At 34.4% G+C, this 14,015-nt stretch overlaps 2 protein-coding genes and 1 long non-coding RNA gene across 4 annotated transcripts; 1 reads left to right on the forward strand and 2 right to left on the reverse strand.

The window, feature by feature from the left end:
- Positions 1 to 2,344: 2,344 nt before the first annotated feature.
- Positions 2,345 to 3,187, forward strand: LOC116159607. Its single transcript, XM_031472630.1, has 4 exons — positions 2,345 to 2,399; positions 2,447 to 2,703; positions 2,753 to 2,948; positions 2,997 to 3,187. The coding sequence occupies exons 2-4, from the start codon at positions 2,569 to 2,571 to the stop codon at positions 3,128 to 3,130; spliced, it is 465 nt and encodes a 154-aa protein (XP_031328490.1). The 5' UTR covers positions 2,345 to 2,399; positions 2,447 to 2,568; the 3' UTR covers positions 3,131 to 3,187.
- Positions 3,076 to 4,866, reverse strand: LOC116159605 (putative nuclease HARBI1). 2 transcript variants are annotated; one of them, XM_031472629.1, is made up of 4 exons: positions 4,470 to 4,866; positions 4,140 to 4,286; positions 3,819 to 4,086; positions 3,076 to 3,751 (listed from the first exon to the last, which is right to left on the reverse strand). In XM_031472629.1, exons 1-4 carry the CDS (start codon positions 4,736 to 4,738, stop codon positions 3,206 to 3,208), a joined length of 1,230 nt encoding a protein of 409 aa, XP_031328489.1. In that variant the 5' UTR covers positions 4,739 to 4,866; the 3' UTR covers positions 3,076 to 3,205. The 2 variants fall into 2 exon arrangements, with proteins under 2 accessions (XP_031328489.1, XP_031328488.1); XM_031472628.1 differs by having other exon boundaries at positions 3,798 to 4,086.
- A 6,840-nt stretch (positions 4,867 to 11,706) lies between these two features.
- Positions 11,707 to 12,911, reverse strand: LOC116158857. The gene is made up of 3 exons (XR_004142843.1): positions 12,846 to 12,911; positions 12,496 to 12,790; positions 11,707 to 12,448 (listed from the first exon to the last, which is right to left on the reverse strand). It is a non-coding gene; the product is annotated as an uncharacterized LOC116158857 (long non-coding RNA).
- Between the last annotated feature and the right edge of the window lie 1,104 nt (positions 12,912 to 14,015).

Below are 14,015 nucleotides of genomic sequence, written 5' to 3' on the forward strand. Positions count from 1 at the left end.
AGGGTACGGTCGGAAATTTACTTCAAGTGCTACATTTACTAAAAATACACAAATCTGCGGTTATAAATTTACTGCTATATTACTGAAAATAACATCCTACTTGAATGCACGCATGCGCGAGATTTACTCCAGTTTACTCACTTTACTTCTGAAAAATACCTGTAGTAGAGTGCTCGGTGGCAGAAATTATGACTTCCGTGGGGGTTTTGGTGTCACAAGCTGAAATTCACAAAAAATGAAAGGTCATCATATACTGATTCTAAATGTCAAGGCCGTCCAAAATCGGTCCATGCATTAGGGCACAAAACGCGAAAAACGAGTTAAGCACATGTACGGAAAGACGAAAAAATAACGAATTTTTTCGTATATAAATCAAAATTTTCTTTGTACAGTGAAAGTAATAATAAATTATCAAACGTTTCCAATTACATTGGGTCTTACGGAAGAATTAAACTTCAAACGCGATTATCTCAGTTCGATATCCCTAAAAATTTGACAAATTTTGCAACTTTTGCGTTTACATCGTATTATTTAATAAACGGAAGCCTATATCAAAAAGTTTTACTCTTAAAAAAAGTTTCGCTTATCGTTTATCTTTACATTGCACATTATAATTTTATGTGCAATAGTAACCAAAATATGTAATTAAAAGTAAAACAACGAACTTTTTACTCACTTACAAACGAAGCGCTTTCGCTCCGGTGAATACAATCCATCTCTACATTTCCCGTAGCTCCATTTCGCTCTTACTCATAGGTACGTTCTCGACACGGGTATACCAAAGCTTTGCCAATATAATTGATACAGATAATTATTAATTACATAAATCAATGAATGTGAAACTCAAAAAGAGACCAAACCATAATTTTAAGAAACATAAAAAAAATTGTAGATACAGAACATCGCCTTATACTTACAACCCCAGGTAACTTTTTAAATGTGTCATACTAAATGATATGCACTTAATAACAAAACAATAATACCCTAAACTAACACGTAACACTAATGTGATTTCTTTTCCTAGGTAAGTGCTTTAAGAAATGACAAATAGAAAAAATTTGATTCCAATTATTTACAACCTTTTCGTCACCTGAGCATTCAGAATCCCCGTGCTACTGACATCACATCTAGTATGACACATTTAAAAAGTTACCTGGGGTTGTAAGTATAAGGCGATGTTCTGTATCTACAATTTTTTTTATGTTTCTTAAAATTATGGATTGGTCTCTTTTTGAGTTTCACATTCATTGATTTATGTAATTAATAATTATCTGTATCAATTATATTGGCAAAGCTTTTGTATACCCGTGTCGAGAACGTACCTATGAGTAAGAGCGAAATGGAGCTACGGGAAATGTAGAGATGGATTGCATTCACCGGAGCGAAAGCGCTTCGTTTGTAAGTGAGTAAAAAGTTCGTTGTTTTACTTTTAATTACATATTTTGGTTACTATTGCACATAAAATTATAATCAGTGCAATGTAAAGATAAACGATAAGCGAAACTTTTTTTAAGAGTAAAACTTTTTGATATAGGCTTCCGTTTATTAAATAATACGATGTAAACGCAAAAGTTGCTCAAAATTTGTCAAATTTTTAGGGATATCGAACTGAGATAATCGCGTTTGAAGTTTAATTCTTCCGTAAGACCCAATGTAATTGGAAACGTTTGATAATTTATTATTACTTTCACTGTACAAAGAAAATTTTGATTTATATACAAAAAATTCGTTATTTTTTCGTCTTTCCGTACATGTGCTTAACTCGTTTTTCGCGTTTTGTGCCCTAATGCATGGACCGATTTTGGACGGCCTTGACATTTAGAATCAGTATATGATGACCTTTCATTTTTTGTGAATTTCAGCTTGTGACACCAAAACCCCCACGGAAGTCATTTCTAGACGACTTCCTTTGCAACGAGCACTCCACTACTGGTGTAAACGAAGTAAATGTAAACACGTTTTGAGGTTATATTTTTGTGAAAGTAAAATAGTGTGAATTTTTCTGAAATATGGACATGGAGACGCGAGAATTAGTTTTAGTGTACGTCGAACACAAAAAACAATATAAACTAATGCTGAGTGTTGAAGATCATGCAAGGGCAACACAAGGTATGTTAGTATGTAAACCAAAAAAGATGCATAATTACCTACAATTGTTATGTATTCATATCAATTATATATACAATAATTATGTTACTTTGACTTACTAATATTTCTCTAACTTGTAGACATGGCATTTGCATCTACTTTATTGCAACATGCTGTAATTAATGGAATGCACAATAATGCCACGGAAGATCACACGGATTCAGCTGCTGATGTCGAGGCTGCTGTGCATGATAATCCCACTGAAGGTTACACAGAACCAACTTCGCCACAAAGCGGATACGATACTGATGGTAAGTACACTGATAAGTGAAATATTTATAACAAGATTTGTACTTAGATTTATGCCGTTGGTCCTTTGAAGGAGTAACTTTGTTGTTAAACCTGTATGGAGAAAAACAGGATGTATTAGTGAAGGGGAAGGTGAAACAAAAAGCTTTTTGGAATAGTATTGCCGAATTAATGGCTAAACATGGTTATACGTACACTGCCAGTCAGTGTAAGACAAAACTTGCAACTTTGAAAAGGCAATATAAAAAGGTCAAGGACCATAATAAAGTATCGGGAAATGATAGAAAAGATTGGCCGTATTTGGAAATAAGTATTTTGTATGGATACACATAAATATTTATGGTATTATAATTAGGCAATGGATGAAATATTTTCTTCTCAACCATGGTTAGTACCAGTTTCTTTAGCCAGTAGTAGTAGTGCGAGCGTAAATAGTGCTGCCAGTAGTAGCTCTACCAGTACATCAATTACACCTTCTACCTCAGCAACATGTGCAATAGCGAACAAAAATTCACCAAAAACGGAGGGGAAGAAAAAACAATCACCAAAAAGTATGAACTCATAAATTTAAATGTTTTATTTTTTATTTCGCTTTGTAGAGAATAGAAAATTGGTGGACATTTTAAACAAGTTGCGAGAAGATAAAGAAAAGCATCATAAAGAAAGAATGGAGAAAAGTACAGAAGCATTAAGTTTATTACGCACACTTGTTGATAACATTTCGAAAAAGTAATGATACTAATACCTAATTATTTTTATTAATGTATAATAAATTTATTTTCATTCGTATCCTCGTTATTTGTAAAAATCATGCACCAATTTGCATAGGTAATTCAGCAGCGATTACATCCCGTTTTCTTATGGCTACATCTCTTCCTCCACCATCCGGTTCTCGTGTTGCCAGTATTTCCACAGCACTTGCATTATTTGAAATAGCTACAGCTAATGGTTGAAATTGGTCTTGTTTTAAAAGGCAGATATTGTGAAGAATGCAACACGTTATGATGTACTTTGGTATAAGATCTTCTCGTGTCATTGGTAGAGTATCTAACAATCTCCGCATTCTGCCTTTGAGAAGTCCAAATGCCCTTTCGATTGCCATTCTTGTAGATGAGTGACACATGTTAAAATTTTTTTGTATGTCTGTTAAATGACCATTGTCTTTAAATGGTACCATAAGATGCTTATGCAACTTATATGCTGCGTCTCCCAAAATGTGTACATCATCTGGAAATTGTGTGTCATTTCTAAAAAATTCTGGTAAATCCGAGTTTTGGAATACTCGCTGATCATGGACAGCTCCCGGATATCCAGTGAAACAATGAATAAACATTCCATTTTCGTTACAGACGGCCTACAATAAAAGTAGTAAGCTAACAGCTAACTACACAAGCATGTACCTGCAGAAAATAACTACCTACCTGTAATTGCATTGAATGATACCCTTTTCGATTCACATAAGCTTCTGCATTATTCTTAGGAGCAGTTATGCTAATATGGGTGCCATCAATTGCACCTATAACATTTGGAAAGCCTTTTACAGCTCGAAATACTCTTATACTTGTTTCCATTTCATCTGCTATTGGCCATTTTATAAATGTATGTACATGATCATACAACGCTTTTACTACTCTTCTTACGGAGATAACGGCAGTTGCTTTTCCGACATTAAAACGATCCGATACAGATCTATTAAAAGGTCATTGAAAATAGGTAGATAAAAGTAGAAACTGTAGACCCACCTATAGGAATCAGGTGTTCCAAGAATCCACAACGTAAGCAGCAATTGTGTTTCTGGGGATACACTTGGTCGTCCAGGTTTTACCACGTTTTCACTAATTTTTGGTCCAATTAAAGACAAAATAAAGTCAAATGTTTTTCGTTGCATTCTACAAATATTACAATTAGTGACTTAATACTTTAATTGACCTTATTCTTATTGTATAGTAGGCTAACAACGACCCACTATACAAACACAGACAGCCGTGCTGTACCAGAGGCTTACTTGGGATTTGAAACCCCAGAACCCTTGTAACACACAGTTTGAACTAACTATATAACTCCATACCTACCTAAAATGTGATTGGAATTGATCATCTGAATATAAATGAACCACATTTTCCACATAATGTTCAATTCTCGTTAAACGAGTGGAATCACTCACATTCATCAAATGTGTTAATACTAGAAATTCATCATCATCAGAACTTGAATCGTCCAAAATACTCAAAATATTATTAACAATTAAAGGAACTATACTTTCAGAATCCATTGTGGCAATAAGGCAATATACACAATAGAGAATAATTGAGGTTAAGTAGGTATCAGTTGTCAAAAGCATATAATTGCAAAACAAGCGGTCGAAAATTATTACAGCATCTTCAGTATTTTGAGTAAAATTTAATAAATAACCGCTTTACTGCGATTGCATTACTTTAATTACTGATACTTTTTGAAGTAAATTTCCGACCGTACCCATAATACACGTGAAAGGTATTCGCGAAAATTTTTTCCATTCTAAAGTGCCTTAAACAAATGAATGGCGTTAAAGAACGTTTTACAATAGTGGTGATTTTCGTGAAAACGTTGATTTATTATAATTGTGTCAAAAACTATAATTCATATCTCCTTTGATTTCAGTATTCATTTGTCTAACGAGTATAGCTACCTAAGGGCCAGTTGTATAAAAGTGTACGTTAACTGTCGGTTGGTGAACCGTCGGTTGAGACTCAATCGATAGTTCAACTAACATTACGTTGTATAACGAGTTCTACGCTGTGGGTTGACCAACCGTCGGTTAAAATTTTTTTTTTTAAGTTGGTATTAACATTGCTCGTGCTACAACCAATCAAATCGCTGTTTATTTAAATTTTCGTAGCAAATTATTGTGTATTTACCTTTATTGAAAATTCAATTTTCTTTGTGGATTACGTTTACTATTTAGTTTTGTTATTATGTTATTCTTGTATTAAGAAGTTGTGTGTTAATTGATATTACTTATTACCAAAAAAATGTTGGGAGACTCTTCGGATTCGAACGTTCCTGCTCTGTATGGTGATCTACACAGTAATAGCTCCTCCGATTCCGACGAGGATGTGATGGTAGAGTTGATTCGTCGTGTAAGACGTCCCCGTACTTTTCGAAGTCGACCTGAAAACTTTACGAAGTGGTCTGATAATGAATTTTTTATGAGGTTTCGTTTGCAAAAACCAACTGTTTCGTTTTTGCTAACTCTTATTGAAGGCCAATTTGTACGGAAAACTCAAGAGGTAAATGACAATTGTATTTTCAATAATGTAACTAATACCTATAATCCCAAATTATAGAAACAGAGCAGTTTCACCGATGAATCAATTGCTTTAACCCTTCGATTTTATGCCACTGGAAGTATGCTAATTACAGCTGGAGACTTTAGTGGTGTTGAGAAATCGACAGCCAGTAGAATTGTCAAAAGCGTGACAAATGCAATTTGTTCATTGGCACAAGTATACATTGAAATGCCTACAAGTGAAGACAATAAACGGTTCAACATGCATAGTGGTTCACGAAGCGCAGTTTTTGTGTGTCTCTATCATTTATCGGCAGTGTTGCCACTTCCGATACACTACACCACTCTCCCCTTAATGTAGTTACAAATCATTACAAATCTAGTCTAATTGGTTTCCGAATATTTATTTTCGGCCTTGAAGATTCTATTGGATGTACATTTTCATTAACCGCTCCATTTACAATTTGATTAGGTGATTCATGAGAATCATACAGTTTGAAGTATTATAATGATTGTTACAATTTTTCTCCTTATCTAAAAGTTCGTGACCACCTTTTCTATCACTACGAATATCACTACCACTCACATTTTTACACTTAAACATTTGATCTAGATGACGTTTCCACAGTACTCCTAATTGTTCTACGTTACACCAATAAGATCTAGGTCCTATCACTTTTTCAATTCTAGCCTTAACCCATGTTTCCTTTTCACCCCTATAGTCTTTAACATATACTCTATCACCCTCTTTAAATGTTTCGTCCCTACCTCTATTTACAGCTTTACTTAACCTAGTTAGAGTACTATTCTCCTGTTGAAGCAAATGGTGTCTAGTGAAAATATTTCTATTCAACATTTTGTAGGATGGAGTTTCTCCAGTCGTGCAATGTGGTGTCGTGCGATATTCCAACAAATAACGTGCTAAAATTGTGTTTAATGAAGTATTCAGGTTTCTAGGATCATTTAATGCTTTCTTAATACCCTTTTTAATTGATTTCACTGCGTTTTCAGCAGCACCATTCGTCGCAGGATGGTAAGGTGCTGTTAGAGTGTGCTTAATACCATTGACTTTACAGAAATGTTTAAACATTAACGCAGTAAACTGGGGTCCATTATCAGAGATTATCAGTCTCGGTAATCCCCACCTAGCAAATATACTTCGTAAAACCTCAATTGTAGTCTCTACTCTTGTATTTGAAAGAATACATACTTCTGGCCACTTACTATATGAATCTACTAGCACTAGAAACATTTTATTTTGAAATGGCCCAAAAAAATCAATATGGACTCTTTCAAACGGTTTTGAAGATTCTAAATAAGGAATAACCGCCGCCTTTCTAGGGTTGGGTCTCTCTAAACTACAAGAACTACAATTCTGTACGATTTTTTCTATGTCCCTATCTATAGAATTCCACCAAAAAATTGACCTTGCTTTACTTTTCATTTTTACTATTCCAGCGTGTGTCATGTGTAGCTCATCCAAAAGTTGAATCCTAAACTTTAGTGGAATAACCACCCTATGACCCAACATAATAATACCATTTTCAATAGTTAGCTCTAACCTTCTATTATAATAAGGAAAATTTTTTGAATTTTCTGGCCAACCGTTCAGTATATATTTGTATAATTGACGAAATTCTGCATCTTTTTGAGTTTCTATTCTAACATCTTCAACTACTATTGGTAGACTATCATTTTCCATAACAAAATTTAGAAATGAGTGTTGTTTCCTAATAATTTTATTTTCCTTACATTTTTTTAAGGGTAAGCGAGACATACAGTCTACACTATAATTTAATTTTCCTTCTACATACTTTATTTCAAAATCAAATCCATTTAAATATACCGCCCACCTTTGCATACGCCCTGCTGCAATTTGTGGAATGCCTCGTTTATCACCAAATAAATAAATCAACGGTTTGTGATCTGTGCATAATAAAAACCTGTGTCCTATTAAATAGTGTGCACATTTCCTAACACAATAATAAATAGCTAAACTCTCTTTATCCAACATTGAATAATTTTTCTCTGCTGAATTTAAAGTTCTGGATATGAAACATATTGGTTTTTCGCTTCCATCTGCCATTACATGTGACAAAACTCCCCCTACGCCATATGCACTTGCATCACAAGAAAGTTTAATAGGTAAATTTGGATCGAAATGTACTAATACATTATCTGACGTTATTATTTCTTTTGCTTTCAAAAAAGACTCCTCACAACTCTTATTCCAAACAAAATCCACATCTTTTCTCAAAAGGTTATATAATGGGTGCAACAACTCAGTAATATTTTGTATAAATTTGCAATAATAATTTAACATACCCAAAAAAGATTTAACCTGAGAAACATTCTCTGGAGTAGGGCAATCTAAAATTGCTTTAACTTTTGAAAGATCCTTTTTCAGGCCTTCTTTACAAATAATGTAACCCAGATACTTGATCTGATCTTGAAAAAATTTACATTTTGTCTCAATTTAAACCCTGCTTGTAATAATTTTTGGAAAACTTCTCTTAAATTTTCTAAATGCTCTGTGTCATCTGCACCTGTCACTACTATATCATCAAGAAAAACTACACAGCCCTTACAACCCTGCAACGTCTTTTCAATGATCTGCTGAAAAATTGCGCAAGCTGGTTTTGTTCCAAACGGTAATCTATTCATTTTAAAAATTCCCTTATGGGTGCTCCAAGATAATAAAACCTGAGTACTCTCATCTAGTTCTAGTTGATTATACGCATGCTTTAAATCAAGTTTCGAAAACTTTTTGCCATTTGCTAATTTACTGAAAAGTTCCTCAATACGAGGTAAAGGATACTTAACATCCTCTAAAAACTTATTTATCGTTAATTTATAATCTGCACATAATCGCAATGACCCATCACTTTTAAAAACAGGCACCAAAGGAGTACCCCATTCCGAATTATCAATCAAAGTTATTACATTATCCTTTTCTAATCGGTCTGCCTCCTTTTCAACTAAATCCTTATATGCAATAGGCAAAACCCGTGGTTTAAGAAATTTAGGATTAGCCCCTACTACAACATTTAACTTAACTTTACTAAACTTATACAACCCTAACTCGTCCTTAAATAAATCTGCAAAATCCCTTATTAAATCTTCAACATCACTTATGCCGGATGAAATACAATTCAAGTTAGTTATTCTAAATTTAAAAGCATTTAATAAATCTCGCCCCATTAAGGGAGGGCCCCCACCTACTATTACAAATAACTTGCCCTCTCTTTCGAAATCATTAATTTTAATTTTAACAAGAATAAATCCTAACGGTTTAATCTCTTCACCATTATATGCCTTAAACAAAACATTGCAGTCTTGTAACTCAATATTTAAAAAATTATTTTTTTCTACAACTGTCAAAAAAACCTGTCATTTTCTGACGGATTTCGAAACGCGAAGTACTAGATTTTTAATCGGTTAATTAATAAGTAAGGTTGCTCTTGACAACGTGCGCGAAATCGTCAACAGTGAAAAAAAGTATTTCGCGCACGGGACAAAGTTGAACTTAAACAGCAAATTTAATTAACAATCGGTTCAGTTGTAGAAAAAATATTGTATATAACGCTAGCGCGAAGTTATTTCGCGCATTTGACTGATATTTTAACTCGGCTTCGCCTCGTCAAAATACCTTCAGTCTCAATGCGCGAAATTGAACTTCGCGCTCTTGTTATATAAATAACTATTTATTATACCTGAATCACAATCTCCGTTTTAAACACTCAAATGCGTGCGAAAAAGGGTCTTTAAAACACACGTGCTTTAAAGTTGCTAAGTAACGATACTTCAAGTATGACTTTTGAAACTGTCATCTGGATGAAATAAAAAATCCTCTTAGGTCGCTTTCTGTAAATGCAGAACATTTCTTTGGCTTTTGTACCTATCCTTTGGTTGAAGCTTTCACAAACGCGCGTAATTTAGGGTATGCTTCCAAATCTGTTCCACTTTTTAATCGCAGCATTGCTTTAAAGTTTTGAATGAATGCACCAAAATATAAAAGATTTAAATACCTTTGACATTTCCTTCATATATGCCAGCATTATGGATGCATTTAAGAATGTATGCGTAAGTAACTTCCTATTCATCCATGGAAACAACTTTTCATATTCTTTATAATAGGCTTTACTGGAGTTGGATTTTACACCTACCAACGTTTGATTAGATTTTACAACAATTGATTTAATGGACGGTGTATTATCTTTTTCAACGGAAATCGTTTAATTCACAAAGACGATGGTTTTTATAGGCAAACGTCAAGTGACATTTCCATGGCAATCGTGAAATTACGAACACCCAGCCCACTTAATTAGACATGTATTCGAGTATAACGTCAATATGACTTCATTGTATTTCCTATTTTTAAATTATACTGCAGGTATAATAAAAAATACTATAAGATACACGTGTATAATTGGTCTTTAAAGCACTTGCAACGTTAAAAGCACTCCGCTTTGCGTCGTGCCCTTAAACTCGTTGCGCGTGCTTTAAAGACTTGATTATACACTTGTATCTTAATATACTATTATAAGTATTATAGGAAACAGCCGATATTGCTGAACCTGTGTCTACATCCATCGTTAAAGAAATGTCCTCTATTTCCGCCTTAACTTTAAAATTTTTTGTTACAATTTCTCTGTCCTGCACATAAAATAAACCGCTATCAGACTGACTACTTGAATCAGAAGTTTGCACTTCTTCGCTTATAAAATTCTGTTTGTTACTTCTACATACTACCGCCAAATGTCCTACTCTGTTACAAACCTTACATTTATAAGACTTATAAGTACAAGATGAAAAATTGTGGTTGCCCTTTCCACACGCAAAACATTTAAATACCTGATTCTTCGTCTCCTCTTTGCCTTTCACCCCGTCGTTCTTTGATGTACCCGGTTTAGTATGTCCTGGTCGTTTAACGTTAGTGCTATAGACCTCCTCCTCTTTAACTTTAACCGAGCTCAACTTCAATGAAGCCTCTTTCTTCACTGCCAAGTTTAAAACTTCTTCCAAAGATTTCTTATCAGGATCCTCTTCACAGAGTCTATATAAAATTTTACCTTTTAATAAGCCAGTAACAAATTTGTCTTTTAAAATCGCCTCCAAATTACTCCCAAAGTTGCAGTTTATTGCCAATTTTTTTGTTCTTGCGTACCACTCCGAAACACTTTCTGTAGACTTCTGTACTGCTTGGTAAAACAAAATACGTTCATTGAATATTGAAATGTGCCTTGAATATTGCATCCCTAAAAGTTTACAAAGGTCTTCATACGACTTCTTGTTGGGAAGATCCGGATCGCACAAACCCCTCAAGGTTGTATACACAGTAGTGCTTAAAGCTGTGATCAAAATTGCTACCTTCTTTCCTTCATCGATAGAATTTGCCACAAAATATTGTTCTAGTCTTTCTTTGAATATGATAAAATCCGACCCCGGCTGGAAGTCTGGTACTTTTCCATACACCGCCATGATGCAAGGTTAAGCTTCTGCTTCAATCAAATGGAATGGAACCGAACACGTGTTCCTTTATAAAAAATACCTTTCCAATTAAACCATTAAACACCTCGTCGCCAATGTTATGTCTGCACCTTGCATAATAAAAGAATCATGAAAACCTTGTGCTACTAACACATTTATTACAAAATACAAAAATGAAAACGTGATACATGCTCGACACTGGTTCAACATGCATAGTGGTTCACGAAGCGCAGTTTTTGTGTGTCTCTATCATTTATCGGCAGTGTTGCCACTTCCGATACACTACACAATCTGTAATGTATAACGTGTGATACTGTGCAATAACCACTTAAAACTATTACCTCCGAACTCTCCACATTCAATTGTGGTGGAACCATCATCATTTTTTATTGTTAATAATAATAATAATAATAATATTTATTCGTCATGCTATACCATCTGGTTTACGACACGTCCAGTTCTACATACAAACATAATATAAAATACACAATAAAATTACCGATGGACCAAACAATATAATATGTGACTAACTAAACGTAAAACATCTAACATCTAGGAACAAAAGTCATCTTAGTGTTTAAATATTCGCGCACGGAGTAGAAACAATGTTCAAGCATGTGCTTCTTAACATTCTTTTTAAAATTAATGTAGTTAAGCGCTTTTGTAGATTCGGGAAGAATATTGTAAAACTACACGTAGACTATTTTTTTTGATATCTCTAATCTGCAATATGGTGTCCTAATATTTTTTGCTCCACGGGTATTGTAAGAGTGAGCAAGGTCGTTTGTAACAAAATTAGCTTTATTTTTATGAATTTCCAATAGTGTCACGAAAATGAATATGGATGGTAATGGCATAATGCGCAATTGCTTAAAGTAGGGTTGACAGTGAGCACGATATTTCAGCACCTACCATCATGCGAATTACTTTTTTTTTAAGAATAAAAACTATATGCTTTAGATGAATTACCCCACAACATAACACCATATTGCAGATGGGAGTGAAATAGTGCGAAGTAGCAGGATTTTAAAGTATCTGCACTGATTGATCGTTTAAGATTCCTTAGTACAAAGAGTGACTTTGACAATTTCTGTATAACATGGTCGACATGACTGCTCCAACTCAACCTATCGTCTATCGTTGATTTTTCTTGCTGTACATCGATAGGAAGAGGTGCTGTTTCAGGTGATTCCGTCTCTTGCTCCACCATAAACACTTCTGAAACATCCTCTTGAAATTCTTGTAGTGAATTGGTTGAAATCGTGGTTGAAGTTTGTACAATATCGCTAACATCTATAAACATGTATGTACTAATACGTAATGAACTGTTATTTACTTACATGCATCACTATCACCTATGGCGGGGGCAATTCCCTCAATTGAGACATTTATAATAGCTTTAATTTTTTCATATATTTCTCTATTACATCCCGTATATTTATAACGACTGGAGCACCACCACCTGTCCTATATACCTAGTTCCTGTTTTTCCTTCGCGAAGTGTTTCCTGGCCTCCTTTTTTAAGTTGTCTAACTTCGTGCGCAATTGATCAGTAGTTTTTTGCTCAACAGCAGCACAATTAAATTCAGCAGTGATTTTTGCCCAAGCTGCATCCTACAAGAATGGAGTTTAATACTAAAATGTTACTTTAGTATCATAAGCAAAAAATCAAATTATACAGAGTCATTACATCCGTTTTCTTGCATTCGACTATGCTTTTATATTTATATATTAACTCAACAAGTCGTTGTACATCAGTGGCGGCTGGTGGCATGAATCAAGTGAATCACTGATTCACCTCAAATCTAATTTTTTTCATGTTGTTTAAGCAATATTTATTAGCACAGAAATGTTTACTTATTCAAAGCCCAATATACGAAACAAGCCCCTGAATAGAGCGCAACCAACACAACATACTTAAGCTGCGTGCGTCTGATGTTAGTTTTCACTCGAAGAGAAGCACAATACCGGCCTTGACTGCCGTGATTCATTCCGTACCGCTTGTTTACGAGGGTTGTCATGGTAACGACACGTATATCCTATGACTATGACGTATCAGGTGCATCAACGGAATACTGTGATTCTGTGTAATGTGTATGCTATTCCCGTAAGCAAGGCGGCGTAAAGTAGGCTTGCAATTGCAATTGGAACGCGGCGCGGAAACGTTTGATTAATTAAATTAATTCCGTAGTTTTGATTTACTTACGAGTGAAGTGATTATGATTACATACATTACATACATTCTATAAATTGTGTGTTTTTTTTAATTTTAGATTCTCAACATAATTTTCAAACAAAAAAGTATGGGGGAGGTCATCGGGAGGGGTGGGGTTGTAGGAGACTAAAAAATGATGTGTGATTCACCAACTTTAGAGATCACGAGCCGCCTTGTACATCGGCATCGCTGTAAGTAATTCTCTTAGGGCGAGAACACATCTGTAAATGTAACATTAGTGAATTGGAATTGATTTGAATGTAGTGCACAAGCTTACCTTATTTTATTACACAAGGCCAAGTTACCTTGCTTGCTAGAAGAACTATCTACTAATTTACAAAATAAAATCTAAACTGAACCAACTACACGATAATTAAAATGCTTTAACAATTACACACGTACGTAAAAATAAACAACATTTAAATATGACAAAAACGGAACACCAGATAAATACTGTTAATATATAAACAATGATATTATTTATGAAACTATGAATTATGAAATAACAAAACAGAAGTAAGGTTGGAAGTGCTTTCATTAACCGTCGGTTGAAAACCTAAACGATACTTGCGCCATCGGTTAGACTCGACCAGTAGTTCAACCGTCGGTTGGTGTTTAACTATAGGTGGTGCAACGCAAAAGTTT

The sequence above is a fragment of the Photinus pyralis genome, unplaced genomic scaffold (genome assembly GCF_008802855.1).
Source record: "Photinus pyralis isolate 1611_PpyrPB1 unplaced genomic scaffold, Ppyr1.3 Ppyr1.4_LG1, whole genome shotgun sequence".
NCBI classification, from domain to species: Eukaryota; Metazoa; Arthropoda; class Insecta; order Coleoptera; family Lampyridae; genus Photinus; species Photinus pyralis.